At 51.4% G+C, this 17570-nt stretch overlaps 1 protein-coding gene across 1 annotated transcript in view; it reads left to right on the top strand.

The window, feature by feature from the left end:
• The window catches only part of ntng1a (netrin g1a), a 30079-nt gene extending 13194 nt beyond the window's left edge, over positions 1-16885 (top strand). The window contains exons 2-5 of the mRNA XM_059983659.1: positions 1790-1962; positions 3907-3933; positions 11971-12105; positions 13759-16885. Of these exons, the coding sequence (XP_059839642.1) occupies positions 1790-1962; positions 3907-3933; positions 11971-12105; positions 13759-13988 (565 nt within the window). The 3' untranslated portion in view covers positions 13989-16885. The remainder of the gene's footprint in view (positions 1-1789; positions 1963-3906; positions 3934-11970; positions 12106-13758) is intronic.
• The last annotated feature ends 685 nt before the right edge of the window (positions 16886-17570 follow it).

Here is a 17570-nt window from a genome sequence, read left to right as displayed (position 1 = left end):
AGAGGGAACACCCTCCCTGGGAGATAGACAGGGTCTTGTGTATAGGGAGCATCCTCCCTGGGAGATAGACAGGGTCTTGTGTAGAGGGAACACCCTCCCTGGGAGATAGACAGGGTCTTGTGTATAGGGAGCACCTTCCCTGGGAGATAGACAGGGTCTTGTGTAGAGGGAACACCCTCCCTGGGAGATAGACAGGGTCTTGTATATAGGGAACACCCTCCCAGGGAATTAGACAGGATCTTGTGTAGAGGGAGCAACATCCTGCAGAAAGGAAGAATGCTGTCCTGGGGAGATGGAGCAGGTACCTATCAAGCAGATGGATGCCATCCCAGAGTTTGCGAGAGGGTCCTGTGAGAAGGAGCACAATCCTGGGGATATAGGGAGGGTACTGAGCATATGGAATGCCATCCTGACGAGACAGAGAGGGTCCCAAGCAGATGGATGGTTCTCCTGGGGAGATGGAGAGGGTCCTAAGTAAAGTGCACTGACCTGGGGAGATTAAACAGGTTGCAAGTAGAGCAAGCACTGTCCCAGAGAGATGGACCCAGTCCCAAGCAGATGGGGTGACATTTTGGGGATGTGGATGGTCCCAGGCATAGGCTGAGCCCTTTTGGGGAGATAGAGAGGGCCCCTGGCAAATGGATCTCCTTCCTGGGGAGATGGAGAGGGCCCCTGGCAGATGGATCTCCTTCCTGGGGAGATGGAGAGGGCCCCTGGCAGATGGATCTCCTTCCTGGGGAGATGGAGAGGGCCCCTGGCAGATGGATCTCCTTCCTGGGGAGATGGAGAGGGCCCCTGGCAGATGGATCTCCTTCCTGGGGAGATGGAGAGGGCCCCTGGCAGATGGATCTCCTTCCTGGGGAGATGGAGAGGGCCCCTGGCAGATGGATCTCCTTCCTGGGGAGATGGAGAGGGCCCCTGGCAGATGGATCTCCTTCCTGGGGAGATGGAGAGGGCCCCTGGCAGATGGATCTCCTTCCTGGGGAGGGAGAGGGCCCCTGGCAGATGGATCTCCTTCCTGGGGAGATGGAGAGGGCCCCTGGCAGATGGATCTTCCTGGGGAGATGGAGAGGGCCCCTGGCAGATGGATCTTCCTGGGGAGATGGAGAGGGCCCCTGGCAGATGGATCTCCTTCCTGGGGAGATGGAGAGGGCCCCTGGCAGATGGATCTTCCTGGGGAGATGGAGAGGGCCCCTGGCAGATGGATCTCCTTCCTGGGGAGATGGAGAGGGCCCCTGGCAGATGGATCTCCTTCCTGGGGAGATGGAGAGGGCCCCTGGCAGATGGATCTCCTTCCTGGGGAGATGGAGAGGGCCCCAGCAAGATGGATCTCCTTCCTGGGGAGATGGAGAGGGCCCCTGGCAGATGGATCTCCTTCCTGGGGAGATGGAGAGGGCCCCTGGCAGATGGATCTCCTTCCTGGGGAGATGGAGAGGGCCCCAGCAAGATGGATCTCCTTCCTGGGGAGATGGAGAGGGCCCCTGGCAGATGGATCTCCTTCCTGGGGAGATGGAGAGGGCCCCTGGCAGATGGATCTCCTTCCTGGGGAGATGGAGAGGGCCCCTGGCAGATGGATCTCCTTCCTGGGGAGATGGAGAGGGCCCCTGGCAGATGGATCTCCTTCCTGGGGAGATGGAGAGGGTGCCGGGCAGAGTGAGCACCACTTCTGGGAGAGGTGGGGTGAGACCAGGGGAGCATACAGATGGCACAAGGGCTGGAGAGAGACTTGCTTCAGAAAGCACAGCTGAGGCCTCGGTCTGTCCTGATTTCCCATTTGCCCTGTCTCCAGCTGCAAGTGTAATCTACACGCCAACAACTGCGTGGTGGAGAAGGGGAAGCTGACCTGCGAGTGTGAACACAACACGACTGGTCCCGACTGCGGACGGTGCAAAAAAGCGTTCCGAGGCCGGCCCTGGAGAGCAGGGTCCTACCTGCCCATCCCCAAAGGCACGGCCAACATCTGTGAGTAGCTGGCTCCTCCACCCTGCTCCTACAGCATGGGATGGAGGGAATGAGAAAGAGGAGTGGGAAAGAAAAGGGACGGGTTGGGAGAAGAGTGAGAGGAGAATAGGGAGGAGGGAAAGAGGGAAGGAGAATGGAGAAGGTAAAGGAGAGAAGGGGTTGTAGGGGAGGGATGGAGGGAGATAGGGGATAGAGATAGGGTTTGGAGAAGAGGAGGAGATGGAGGGGAGAAGGAGGGTTGGTGAGGGGGGGAGAGGAAAAGGGAGGGAAGTGGGAGGAGAGGGTGGGAAGGAGCAGGAGAGAGGTAAGGAGGCCCAAGGGGAGAGAAAGAGGGGTAGAGTGGGAGAGTCTCCACAGCACGGATTGACACCCAAAGGGGCGGGGGAGTCTCCATGACACACAGACGATGGGACGGGGCTCAGCTGGTGAAATAGATATGGAGAAAGCACAAGAGTAAGGCAGAGTGCTGGATGAAGAGAGAGAGAGTGAGAGGTGGGAAGAGGGAAATAAATACATTTGGAAAATGGTTGAAGCATTCAAAAGAGATCAGACAGGATCTGCGGTGGGAGAATCAGTCGATGCTCTGGACTAGAAATGTCAGTAGGGGAGGAGGGAGTGAGAGAGGGGAGAAGGATGGAGAGAGACCATTGGGCAGGAAAAGTGAGGGAACGGGAGTGAGAGAGGGGTGAGGGATGGAGAGAGTTTATCTAGCAGAGAAAGTGAGGGCAGGAGAGTGAGAGGGGGTGGAGACCATCAGGCAGGGAAAGTGAGGGGAGGGGAGAGGGGGTGGATGAAAGAGTGAGTAAGAGAGAAAGGGGATAAGAGAAGGGAATGGGCACTGTTAGGTCCATCAGGACATTACCAGTACCAGAGTTTGATTTATAACAAGACTGAGACTGTTTACCCTGGACCGGTGGAGGCTGAAGGGTGGCCATATAGCGGTTTATTAAATCATGATGGGTGTATATAAGCTGAATAGTGACAGTTGTTTCTCCCGGGCAGGGGAGTTTACAAGCCCGGAGGGTGGAGAGTTAATGGAATCTGAGGGTCAGGTTTCTGGGTGTGTAAAAGCTGCCAGAGCGGGTGGCATAGGCAGGGACAATTACAACATTTAAAATAGCATTTGGACAGTCCCTTCCCTCCAGGACAGGGAGGTGTGAAAAGCCTCCCCCTGGAATAGAGTGGTTTGAACACCCCCCCCCCCCCAGTTAGTGAGGTCTAGAGTGATATGGGAAATAGGACTAACTCTGGATAAATATCATGGGTGAGTGAAGCTGAGGGGCCAGTGTAATCAGTGACTGGCTGTTGCTGGGGTGGGGGCTGTCACTGCCATGTGATGAAAGTGGGAGGAGGGGACATCCCCAAGGTGATGAGTATGTGAAGAGGTGGAAATAAAAGTTGGGAGCAGGAACCAAGGTGACGAATGGATACTGAAACAACAACACACACAAAATGCTGGTGGAACACAGCAGGTCAGGCAGCATCTATAGGGAGAAGCGCTGTCGACATTTCAGGCCAAGTTCCCTCTTACTATCTTTCCTTTCCGTTAGCCCTGACAAAGGGTCTCGGCCCAAAACGTCGACAGGCTTCTCCCTATAGATGCTGCCCGGCCTGCTGTGTTCCACCAGCATTTTGTGTGAGTTGTTGCTTGAATTTCCAGCATCTGCAGATTTCCTAATGGATACTGATGGTGGTTTAGTGACACCCCCTCCCCCGGTGGTAACCCCGGGACACAGACTGATGGGTGGAGGGTGGGGGGCTTGGGTGATCTACTTCCACAACGACCCAGTGCTTCTTTCCCATGACAAGCAGACTGGGGGTGCAGAGGGGGCAGCAAGCAGCTCCTGCAATTTGAATGTGCTCTTACTGTTAGTAGGTGACCAGCAGAAATGAGTATCTGTCATCTCTCTCACTCTCTGTTTCTCTCTCTCTCTCTCTCTTCAGGCATCCCAGACACTGTCTCTAGTGTCCGTAAGTATAATCCAGACTCTATGACCTGAGGGACAAACCTGCCCCATCCCGCACTGATGGGATAATAGTGTGAGTGTGAACTGGCTGGTAGTGTGAGCAGCTGTGTGTTAGCAGAGTCTGGCTGTGAGCAAGTGGGTATGATCAGGTGGGTGTGAGCAGGTTAAGCATGAACAGGTAAGTGTGAACAGATCAGTGTCAACAGGTGTGTGTGAACAGCAGATGTAAACAGGTGTGCATGTGAACAGATGGGGGTGCGTGTGTGTGTGTGAGAGAGAGAGTGAACAGGTAGGTGTGGATAAGGGGATGCAAACAGATGGATGTGAGCAGGTAAGTTTGAATGGGTGGGTGTGAGCAGGTGGGTCTGAACAGTTGCGAGTAAAATGGTAGGTGTGATGGAGTGGATGTGAAAATGGGGGTGTGAACCAGTAGGTTTTAACAGGTGGGTGTGAACATGTGTGTGTGAACAGGTAGGTGTGAATAGGTGGATGTGTACAGGTGGATATTGACAGCTGGTTGTAAACAGGTGTGAGTAGGTGGGTGTGAGCAGTTGTGTGCAAACAGGTTGGTGTGGATAGGTGGTGTGAATAGGTGTGTTAACAGGTGGATGTGAACAGTTGGATGCGAACAGGCAAATGTTAACAGGTGTATGTGAGCAAGTAGGATTTAATGGGTGGGCATGAGCAGGTCAGTGTTCACAGCTGAATGTGAACAGCTGGGTGCAAACAGGCAGATGTGAACAGATGAGTGTGAACAGGTGGTTGTGAATGGACAGGTGGGAGTGAACAGGTCTGTGTGAACAGCTGGGTATGAGCAAAGGTGGATCTACTCCCAGTGTATCTGATAAATGTGTCCAAGCATCGGCACAAACACTTACAGGGGTGGGTGTGTTCACAGTCTGTCCACACTGTCTGAGGGGGGTGCCTGGTGGGAAGCGACGGGACTACTGGTCGCCGTCCGCATGTTTTTCTTCACTGTGGATAGTGGGCACTGGCTATCACCCTGACCTCCCAGTACAGGGATGGGAAAGGGCCCAGATATCTGTCCCTGGATATCAACTCATTCATGCTTGTTTAACTCTTTGCATGCCATCCATGTCATCCACTGCATCACGCAGCGTAAAGCCCCAAACCCTCTTTCACAGTGAGAATGAACTGAAGTGACCATAACTTGCCACACTGACCAGGAGTAAATATTACTCTCTACACTGACCAGGGGTGACCACAACTCCCCACACTAACCAGGAGTGACCATGACTCCCCACACTGACCAGGAGTAAATATTACTCTCTACACTGACCAGGGGTGACCACAACTCCCCACACTAACCAGGAGTGACCATGACTCCCCACACTGACCAGGAGTGACCATGACTCCCCACACTGACCAGGAGTAAATATTACTCTCTACACTGACCAGGGGTGACCACAACTCCCCACACTAACCAGGAGTGACCATGACTCCCCACACTGACCAGGAGTGACCATGACTCCCCACACTGACCAGGAGTGACCACAACTCCCCAACCTGACCAGGAGTGACTGTTACTCCCCACCCTGATCAGTAGTGGCCATATCTCTCCACACTGAATGGGAGTGACTTGTGCGTGGGAAGTCGTATCTGACAAACCTCAGAGTTTTTTGAGAAGGTAGGTAAGGGTAGGGCAGTGGATGCTATCTAAATAAACTTTAGCAAGGTCTTTGGCAAGGTTCCCTCATGGCAGGCTAATCTCGAGATTAGATCACATGTGAACCAGGAAAAGATTGTATGTTGACTTCATACTTGTCTCAGTGGTTGGAAGCAAAGGGTGCTGGTTGAGAGTTATTTCTCAGAATGGAAACAACAGGGATCAGTTCTGCAAATCTCTGTTGTTTGTGATTATTATAAATAATTGAGATGAGAATCTATGAAGTATGCTTAAGAAGTTTGCAATGGTGTTGTAGATAATGCAGAAGACTATGAAAATAACGTGGATCTTGATCAGCTGCTACATTACATGGGCTGGGGATGGGCAAATGGCTTTCAAATGGGAGATTTTGCATTTGAAAAGTCAAACTAGGGTAGGACATACGGTGAATAGTAGGGCACTGGCAAGTGTTATGGAACAGAGGGACCTAGGAGTATGGGTATGTAATTCACTGTAAGTGGAGTCACAACTAGATACGCTGGTGAAAATGGCCTTCATCAGTCAGGGCACTTAGAATAGGAGTTGGGTTGTTTTATTTCAGGTTTTGAAGTAATTGGGGAGACTGCACTTGGAGAACTGTACAGTTTTGGTCACCAGTTATACAAAAGAAAAGACCAAAACACCATAAGGCATAGAATTAGGCCATTTGACCCATTGAGTCTGCTCCACCATTCGATCATGGCTAATCCCTTTCTTCTCCTCCTCAATCTCATTCACCAGCCTTCTCCCTGTAACCTTTAATGCCATGTCTGACCAAGAACTTATCAAGCTCTGCCTTAAATACACCAACAACCTGGCCTCTCCAGCTGTCTGTGGTAATAAATTCCACAATTTCACCACCCCTTGACAAAAGAAATTTCTTCACATCTCTGTTTAAATGAGTGCCCGTCTACCCTGAGTGTTTTCCCTCATGTCTTAGATTCCCCCAATGTGGGAAACATCCCTTCCACATCTACTTTGTCTGGGCCTTTCAACATTCAAAAGGTTTCAATGAGATCCTCCCTCATCCTTCTAAATTCCAGCAAGTACAGACCCAGAGCTATCAAACGTTCCTCGTATGATAGCCCGTTCATTCCTGGAATCACCCTTGTGAGCCTTCTCTGGAATCCTCTTCAATGCCAACAAATCTTTTCTTAGATGAGGAGCCCAAAAATACTCACAGTACTCAAAGTGAGGCCTCAGCAGTGCCTTATAGAGCCTCAGCATCACATTCTGCTCTTGTCTTCTAGACCTTGAAATGAATGCAGACATTGCATTTGTTTTCCTCACTACCAAATCAACCTGCAAGTTAACTTTTAGGTTGTCTGCACAAGGACTCCGAAGTCCCTTTGCATCACAGAAATTTGGACTTTCTCCCCATTTAGAAAATAGTTTCTACATTTATTTCTTCTACCAAAGTGCATGACCATGCATTTTCCAATATTGTATTTCATTTGCCACTTCCTTGCCCATGCTTCTAATCTAAGCTCTTCTGCAGCCTACCTGTATCCTCAACACTACCTGCCCCTCCACCAATCTGCGTATCATCTGCAATCTTGGCAACAAAGCCATCTATTCCATCATCTAAATCATTTATATACAGCATAAAAAGAAGCGGTCCTAACACCGACCCCTGTGGAACACCACTAGTCACTGACAGCCAACCAGAGGAGGATCCTTTCATTCCCACTCGCTGCCTCCTACCAATCAGCCAATGCCCTAACCATGTTAGTAACTTTCCCATAATATCATGGGCTCTTAACTTGGTAAGCAGCCTCATGTATGGCACCTTGTCAAAGGCCATTTGAAAGTCCAAATATACAACACCCACTGCATCCCCTTTATCGATCCCTTTATCAAAGAATTCCAACATGTTCGTCAGGCAGGATTTTCCCTTAAGGAAACCATGCTGACTTTGTCCTAACTTGTCCCATGTCACCAAGTGCTCTGTAACCTCAACTTTGAATCATTCTTGTGAACCTCCTTTGAACCCTCTCTACTGCCATCTTTTCTCAGATAAGAAACCCAAAACTGTTCAAGGTCAGGCCTCACCAGTGCTTTACAAATACTCAGCATTACATCCCTGCTCTTGTCTTCTAGACCTTGAAATGAATGCTAACATTGTATTTGCCTTCGTCACCACCCAATCATCCTTTCAGGTGTTCTGCACAAGGACACTGAAGTCCCTCTGCATCTCAGATGTTTGAATTTGAGATATAGTAAAACTGGGAAGAGTGCAGAGAAGATTTATGAGCATGTTGTGAGGACTCGATGACCTGAGTTACAAGGAAAAATTAGGCAGGCTAGGACTTTGCTCTGTGGAACATATGAGATTGAGGGGTAACCTTATAGAGATATATAAAATCATGAGGGGTATACATAGGCTGAGCCTTCCCCAGGGAAATAACACACGTTTAAGATGAGAGGTGAAGGAGTAAAGGAATCTGAGGGGCAATTTTTCACATGGAGGATGATGGGTAAGTGATGCGAGCTTTCGGGGGAAGTGCTAGACGTGGGTACAAAAACAAGATATTTGAATAAGTACAAGGATGGAAGGGGATTGAAGGGGCATGGGTCAAATGCAGGCAAATGGCACCAGCTTGTGGGCAAATGAACTAAAGGGTTTCCCATCTATATTCCTCTGTGACTGACCAGGAGTGAACATTACACCCCATAATAAGTAGGAGTGACCGTAACACTCCATATTGATCAGGAATGATCATAGCTCCTTATACTGACCAGGAGTGACCATTACTCCCCACACTGACCAGGTGTGACCAATACTTACATCACTAGGGTCAGTAGGAAACAGCGACTCTTCACCTTCCCCACAGACTCCATCCACAGTGGACACCTCCCCATCTCTAATCTCCATCCCTCTATGATCTCCATGCTCCCTCACCTTAACTTCCCCCACTCTCTACTCCATCACTGACACTAGCTTCCATTTCGGAACACCCTCCTGCCCTTTGCTCTCTTGATCCATCTGGGGGTAGGGCTGGTTAGTGTCCCTGCTGATTTGTGATCGGGCATGTCACACCGGCCATTCTCTAGGAAGCTGCTGGTGGACTGGTCCGGTGCTGGTGGCCGGGCATCGGTCTCTCAAGACCAGACGAAGGTAGTTTCAATGTAGACTGTTGGGCAACCAGCAGTGATCCAGATGTTCTACTGAAGACCCCCTCCCCAACCCTCACCTCCACATCTCATTGCTGTAGCATGTGACCTGTCTGCGGCATGTCTTTGTCCTGTCTACACCCCCCCGTCTACTCTGTCTGTCCTTTCCTTGCAAGACTGTCATTGCTTCGGCCACTCGACACGCTGCAGTTACCTCCAGCTGCTCAACGCCGCCATTTGCGTGGGCTGTAGGCACAACACTAGAGGGCCACACTGCCAATTCTGCCGCCTGGGCTCACACCGAAACCACGCGGTGCCGCTGGACCATCACCACGTTTGCCTAGGTCAGTTCCCGCTGCAGCCTCCGCTCTCGCCGTCTCGACCCACCCCCACCCTTGGGGCAAGAAGGCAGGACTTTGCCCTTGAAAGGGAACATGGTGGAAACTTTGCCTCTATCCCTCTGAAGCCAGATCCCCTTCCCCACCCTCACCCTTTGGGGCCAGTCTCTGTGGAACAGCCTATAGGCCAGAGGCAGTACTGGCCCCACCACAAAGGTATCTTCTTCCCCACACCCTTGTACTATGGCCCACATTCACAGGGTCACACAGTACAAAAACAAACTCTTCTGCTCACTATGTCCATCCTGACTATTGTACCCGCTGTACCAATCAGTCTTTGTCTATCCTGACCCCCAGAACCCCTCCTGTAACTTTCCCACCACTGTGGTTAGTCTTACTGACCCCATGTCCCTGACTTGTTCTTGCAACACTTCTTCAATAAAATTACTTCATTAGCTATCCCTAATCTTCCAGTACCTTGGCCACAGCTAAAGATGATTGCAGTATCTCCGCCAGGCACTAGTAATGTCCTCTCACTCTCCATAATGTTCTAGGATACTTTTGGTTAGGTACTGGGTATTGATCCACCTTCAGACACCTCAGAATCTCCTGTTTCACACCGTCTATATGGTTTCGGGCTGTGATCTTTACCTGAACCCCCCGTTTCCAAGGTGCTCATCTCAGTAAATAGAGTTGAGAATATTTCACATAATAGCTCACCAGCCTTCTGCGGTTCCACATATAGACACCCACAGTGATCCATAAGGGGATCCTTTTTGCTCTTAAAATGCCTGAAATATCTCTGAAGATTTCCTTTGATGTTATCTGCAAAGGATGTCTCTTCTTCCCTTTCTCACTCCTGACTTCCTTCTGATTTGTATTCCTCGGCTTCACCCAGCTGCCTGATGCATGCCTTGCTCTTCCTGAACAAAGCCTCAATATCCCTCATCATGTTGGATTCCCTAATCCTGCCAGCCATGCTGGCCTTGAGCTCTCCCTCGCTCTCACTTTTCAAATCCTTCCGCTTGCCAAACATCCCTTTACTTGTAAGTAACCTCCCCCACTCAACCTTGGTAAATTCCTATCTAAGACCATCAAGGTGAACCTTGCTCCAAGTTAGGACTTTAACTTGTTGATCAGTCCTACCTTGTTCTATAACTATTTTAACACTAATGTGCACCCCACTGACACCTGGCTGGCTGGTGGCACAATGGCATCAGTGCCGGACTCCGGAGCAAAGGTTCCCGAGTTCGAATCCGAGTTGAGCCACCCCAAGCACGTTTTTCTGCCGGGTTGAGCATCGAGCTAGCCACTCGGCCTCGTAAAAAAAGAAGGGGTCTAGTCAGGAATGATCATACTGTGACCCGGTTAATCCGAAAGGAGACCATGCGCCAGACAAGAATGGCTGACTGTCAAAAAAACCTGGCACCTCATTCTTGCCTCCAAGGAGGTCCAGTAGATGCTGAAAATCCAGAGCAACACATACACAATGCTGGAGGAACTCAGCAGGTCAGGCAGCATCAATGAAAGGAAATAAAGAGTGGATATTCTGAAAAATAAATGCTACCTGACCTGCTAAGTCCTCCATCTGTTCACATGTGTTGCTTTTGAAAACTTAACAAATTCTGACCCAACTAATCCCTTAGCACTCTGGCCATCCCAGTCAATGTTGGGAAAGGGCAGATGAGACACCCAATAAGTGAATGAGAAGGAATCTCATCAGCCTACGTCAAGCTCCCCTCAGCCTCCCCACTTGAAGGAAAACTAATCCAGCCTATCCAAACTCTCCTCACAACTGATTCAGCAAACTCCTCATCCCTCGATTCCAGAGCACCCATCGCACTTCCACTTAGTCACCCATCAGCTGCCCCCATGTCCTCCTGATCTATTTCAGGACAAGAGTTCCCGTCTCTTGCATTTTATTATGTAGATAGAGAACATGGAACCTGGCCCTTCAGCCCATCACTGCAAGGGTCACAACTGAGCAGAAATTCAATAACCATGGACTAAAGCCAATTCAGAATCTGCTTAATCCCCTGTTTGTGATCCACGGAATATAGAAACAGGGCCTTCTGCCTGTTGTGTCCATGCTCTCCAACTGTACTAATCCTATTTCACGGCACTTGGTCTGCAACTTTTCTGCCTTACTGATTCAACTATCATAGTTTCTTCAATAATGTGAGAGTGTCTGCCTCCACCCCCCCCCCCCCCCAGGCTGTAACCTTGATCCATAAGATATCGGAAAGAATTGTGCCATTCAGCCCAATGAGTCTGCTGTGCCTTTCCAACATGACTGATAACCCTAAAGCATCTGAAACCTATTCTCCTGCCTTCGCCCCATAACCTTTGACACCCTGACTAATGAAGAATCTATCAAACTCTGCTTCAAATATACTTAATGGTCTCCACAACCATCTGTGGCACTGAATTCCACAGATTCACCACCCTCTGCCTAAAGAAATTCCTCCTCATCTCTGTTCTAAAAGGACATCCTACTATTCGGAGCCTGTGCCCTCTCAACAGGAAACCTTCTCTTCACATCAACTATCTGGGCCCCTGAGATCCACTCTGAACCTGTTCCTGCTGGTTTTAGAGCCCTCAGTCCGCGAGGTTCTGCTCTGAGCTGCATGAACTATATTCCACACCCCCAATCCAGTTGGTACGTACTGCTCCTGCGATGTGCAGCCTCTCTGCTGCTGAATCCTTGCTCCGGTGAGGATCAGTCTGTCTTGTTGTTAGTCCCGTGCCTTCTCCCAAGAGTGTGGGATCTGGGAGCACTGAATCCAGCAGGCTGTGGGGAATCGAACCTGTCTCCCGTTCCAAGACCAGCCCCACTCCTGCCCGGGGTGGCAGAACATCGCCGGGTTTGTGTTAGTGAGAATGGCAGTGTGCAGCGTGTGTGTGTACTGTCTTGTCTCTGCAGACTGTGAGTGTCACCCTGATGGCTCTCTGCATCGAGGCTGCAATGACACGGGACATTGTGACTGTAAGGAGGGTGCCACCGGGCCCAAGTGTGACCGATGCCTGCCCGGATATCATTGGCACCAGGGCTGTCGAGGTGAGTAACACCCCTGCCTATGGTTCTGTAGTGATCCCAGATTAGGCCATTCAGCCCATTGAGTCGACTCCACCATTCCATCATGACTGATTTGTTATCCTTCTCAAACCCATTGTCTTGCCTTCTCCCCATAACTTTTGACATCCTGACTAATCAAGAACCTATCAACCTCCTTTAAATATACCCAAATAACTGGCTGCCACAGCTGTCTGTGGCAATGAATTCCACAGATTCTTCACCACCGGCTAAAGAAGTTCCTCATCATTTACATTCTAAATGGACGTCCCTCTACTCTGAGGCTCTGACGCCTGGTCTGAGACTCCCCCACTACAGGAAATATCCTCTCCACATCCACTCTATCTAGGCTTTTGAATGTTCAATAGGTTTTAATGAGATTCCCGCTCATCTTTCTAAACTTCAACGAGTACAGGCCTGGAGCTATCAAACACACCTCATATATTAACCCTTTCATTCCTGGAATCATACTTGTGAACCTCCTCTGGACCCTCTCCAATGCCAGCACGTCTTATCTTAGATAGGGGGCCCAAAACTACTCACAATATTTCAAGTGCAGTCTGACCAATACCTTATAAAGCCTCAGCATCACATATTGAATGAATACTAACAATGCATTTGAAATATTCCCCCTCCATTCCCTTGTTGTCTGCTCTGAGATTTATCCCTTCCTGCCGAGCCTATGCTCCTCGTGTGCTGCTAGATGTTAGATTCAGCAGATTGCCCTGTCTCCACATACTGGTGTTACGCTAATTGCTTCAGATTTATTCCAGCTGGGATCTCTCCGAGCCATGCCGGTGCTGGATCATCCCAGGCAACGTCAGCACTGTTTATGCCTCCTCACTCGACACCCCGGCCTGTATTGATATGCATCGATAGATTTCAGTCGGCCCCTCTCTCAGAATGGGGGGAGAGGATTTCAATGGGTGATATGAGTATCATTGGAGTGTCTCTGTGATACCCAGAAGGAAGTTGCCCAGGTTGTTTTAAATGCAGTGGTGAACAGTCCCACAACTGAATATTTCACTGTGTTTCCCTGTCAGTTTATTCTGTGTCCCCCACCAGGGTTCCTTGCGGGAGCATCTGTGTCTGTAGAATGTTTGACCCTGTCTTTATAGTTTATTCGAAGCTTCTTATTACTCCCCATAAGATCTCTTCCTGTTTTTCATCACTTCCGCCCATCGAGTCTGTGTAGGCCATCAACCACCCATCGGCACCAATCGTACACTGATCTCATTTCATTTCCCCCACATTCCCATCGACTCCCCCCAGATTCCAGCCCTCACCCACCCCGGGGGAAACCCACATGGGTCACAGGAAGAACGTGCAAATTTCGCACAGACCGCAGCAGAGGATGGGAGCGAACTCGTGTCCCAGGGACTGTGAGACAGCGGCTGTACCGATGCATCACTCTCCAAAACTTTTGAATTCAATAGCATCGAGGGCCGTCCATTTTGCACTGCGTGTCTGCTATCGCATTAACTGAGAACGGCCGATTGTTGTTCGCTGTCTCTGTGCGTTGCCATTGAACCCTGGAGTGAGAATGAATGACGGAGGTGATGGTGACGGGGTGGGCGGGCACTGGGGAGCCGGGGTGGATTCCCACTGAGCTGACCTCTGCTTTCCCTGCTCCTACAGCGGGCGTGTGCGATAATTTGCTGAGGCGGTGCGAGAACGGCGGAGTGTGCGAGGACAACGGCAGGTGCCTTTGCCCTGCCCCATACTCCGGACTCCTGTGTGAGAAAGGGCCATGTGTAAAGGAAGCAGGAGGCTGTTCCTCACAGTCGCCACGGGACCCGCCCCTACACCGGGTGTTGCTGTCGCTGACTGCATTGTTGACCGCCGCTAACGGGCGTCCGCCGCTCTGAGCGGCCCCTGCCGGGGGAGGTGGAGAGTGCGCCGAGGATTCCAGTGTTGACCGTGTCGCCGTTCAACACGCTCCTCCCTCACTGTCCAGCCCCCACACACCTCTCCCCCACCCCCGGGAACCTCGTACCCTTGAGTGTAGCCAGACACATCCCAGGCGCTGGAGACCAGAATCGGGAAGAATGTGCTCCTTCCCCGGGACTCCCCGGTTCCCGGGGGCCACACAACGGCTGGAATAGGTTCTGCAACCTTCGGGTACCCGCCCCACACCCGCACCCAAACCTCGGAACGTGAGGAGGAACAGATCTCGGAACCCCATTCGGAAAGAGGGTTCTCCCACCTCTTACGCACCCGGTATGGGAGGGAACCTGGCGGACATAGCAAGATCCCACGACCTGCCACGTGGAACGGCCGGGACATCTTTTTAGCGGAGGAGGAATATTGGCCTTAGAACCGCTGGGAGATCATTTCATTGGAACATAAGCTGCAGATGCTGGAAATCTGAAATAAAAGCAGACAAAAAGGCTGGAAAGTCTCAGCAGGTTGAGCAGCGTCTGTGGTGGGAGAAAACTGATGTTTCTTGCCAATGCTCTTTCGTCGGGACCTTGCACTGAGCTAAACCGCGTCCCTGGTGAAGGCTAGACTCTTCGCTCTGCACAGGGCAGAGACTCAGCATGGAATGCTCCCTCACTCTCCTCCGTCACTCAATGCTTTGGGCTCCAACATTTCTTCTGTCTCTCAAACCACATCCCCTCCCCAACCATCTCTATCACCGCACAGGGGAAGAGGCAGGCAGCTCCTGCGATACTGTACACCCGCACTCAAGGAGTGATTTGGGGCGGGAGTTTACAGTGTCTTCCGGTCAGAACTTTGAGCGCAGTTGGGTAAATCTGATCTCTGGGTAACCGCTGCCCCACCCTTCCCGCCGTCTGGGACTGACACAGGGCAGTCGGCCCTATGATGATGAACTGGTTTCTTGCGGTGGCGCTCGATGCGGCCCAATAGCGGCTTGTGCCGATGGATTTGCGTGGATATCCCGACCACACTGCTGATCTGGACTGACTTGCCCACTCAGAACTGACGAGATTCCGGCCCGGGACAGGATCCCGAGACGCAGGAACCGCTGGGTATTATCTCCAGTTCTCCCGCTCCCCAGGGTGAACGGGCTTCTTCAGTATCTCTCCGCAAAAGATGAGGCACTCCTTGAACCCTGGCGCTGTCGGGGTAGCGCTCGCTCACCACGCCGCTCTGAGCATCACAGACACATCAGTGCGGCCGCCGAGAGCGCGGCGCTCCCTCAGTAATGTACTTTCCAAGCGCGGCGCTCCCTCAGTACTGCCAGTCCAGTGTGACAGACTCTTAGTACCACCTCTCCCACAGTGTGACCCTCCCTCAGTACCTCCCCTCCCAAAGTGAGACCCTCCCCATCAGTACCACCCCTCCCACAGTGTGACCCTCCCTCAGCACCACCACTCCCACAGTGTGACCCTCCCTCAGTACCACCCCTCCCACAGTCTGACCCTCTCTCAGTACCTCCCCTCCCAAAGTGAGACCCTCCCCATCAGTACCACCCCTCCCACAGTGTGACCCTCCCTCAGCACCACCACTCCCACAGTGCCAGGCTCCCTCGGTACTACCCCCCGCCCCACAATATGACCGCCCCTCCCACCGTGTGACCCTCCCTCAGTACCACCACTCCCACAGTGTGACCCTCCCTCAGCACCACCACTCCCACAGTGCCAGGCTCCCTCGGTACTACCCCCCGCCCCACAATATGACCGCCCCTCCCACAGTGTTGACAGTTACCGTACCACCACTCCCACAGTGTGACCCTCCTTCAGTACCACCACTCCCACAGTGCCAGGCTCCCTCGGTACTACCCACCCCCCCCGCCCCACAATATGACCGCCCCTCCCACAGTGTTGACAGTTACCGTACCACCACTCCCACAGTGTGACCCACCTTCAGTACCACCACTCCCACAGTGCCAGGCTCCCTCGGTACTACCCACCCCCCCGCCCCACAATATGACCGCCCCTCCCACAGTGTTGACCGTTACCATACCACGCTCCCACAGTGTAACCCTCCCTCAGTACCACCTCTCCCACAGTGTGACCCTCCCTCAGTACCTCCCCTCCCAAAGTGAGACCCTCCCCATCAGTACCACCCCTCCCACAGTGTGACCCTCCCTCTGTACCACCACTACAACGGTGCGACTCTCTCTCAGTGCCAGGCTGCCTCAGTACTGCCCCTTTCACAGGGTGACGCTCCCTCAGTGCCACCCTTTCCACAGTGTGACCCTCCTTCGGGTCCACCCCCCCCCCCACACACACACACAGTGTGAACCTCCCATAGTGCGCCCCACCCACAGAATCACCGCCCCTCAGTCCCACAGTGCAGTGCTCCGTCAGTACTATGCCACTGGCAGGAATGCATGATCTCAGTACTGGAAGAGTTAACGGGGATCTTCGGTCACAGGGAAAGGGTCGCCCACTGACCCCCAAACACTGCTCACTTGTCCCGGAGTTGACGGCTGGAATCTTTTCCAGAAGAAATTAGATCAGACTTTATTGCCTGAGTTCGGGTCCCACGGCGGCCGCTGAAAATTTAAAATTCTAATAATTCAATAAACGTGGAATTCAAAACAAAAGATTCTAGCAGCCTCGCTGGTGATGAAAGTGATGTTGTCTAAATAGGCCTTGTTCAAGTGTTTGACAAGAGCCCACACTGGAGAATATTTCGAAATATTGGTGCAGGCAAGTCGGAAAATAGCATCCAAAGTTGGCTTTCTGTGGCATTGGGAACGGAGAGGTGATTTATGATTGGAAACCCTTGACCTGCGGTGTGTCGGAAGAATCGGTGTGGAAACTCTCTCCTTTGTGTTTTCTACATTAATAATTTAGTAATGAATGTCGAAGTAATGATTAGTCACTCTGCCGATGACAATACCGAAGATGGGTGTTGTTGATAGTGAGTCTGTAGTTTCAGATTACAGATCGACATTTGTGAGATGGATGGAACGCAGGCAAGTGGAATTTAATCCCGAAAAGTGTAGGCTGATACACTTTGATACACAATTCTACAGCATGCGGGGTGAGTGGTAGGGCCCTGGGGAGTACTGAGGGACAGAGGGACCTTGATGTATAAATCCAAGGATCTCTAAAGGTGACATTATAGATAAAATGCGTTCAACATTCCAATAACCCTCTGCGTAAAAATAAGTCGTCACTTTTAAACCCATGCCCACTGGTTTGGACTTTTGTGTTTCTGTCTACCCGCCCTATCGCATTATTTTGTGCACCTCAGTCAGGTTCCCCATTCTGCTGCGAGAAAACGGAACTCGGCCTATCCCGCGTTCCCATGAGAACCGCAGCCTTGCGCCCGCTCCGCGGCAGTCAGTTCCTCTCTACTGCGTGGTGACCACGGAAGCCTGCTGCAACTTTGCCAAAGTTTTACAAAGCTATAGAACGTAGAGACCCTCCGGCCCTCGTTGTGCCGAACTGAAGCTGAATCAAGATCTCCACCATCCTTATCTTCGATTATTCAACGTTCAGCGTCTTTTTCACTGCCCGATCTATCAGCGA

Source organism: Hypanus sabinus, chromosome 11, assembly GCF_030144855.1.
Source record: "Hypanus sabinus isolate sHypSab1 chromosome 11, sHypSab1.hap1, whole genome shotgun sequence".
Classification (NCBI taxonomy): domain Eukaryota; kingdom Metazoa; phylum Chordata; class Chondrichthyes; order Myliobatiformes; family Dasyatidae; genus Hypanus; species Hypanus sabinus.
This window is presented reverse-complemented; position numbering and strand designations above follow the sequence as displayed.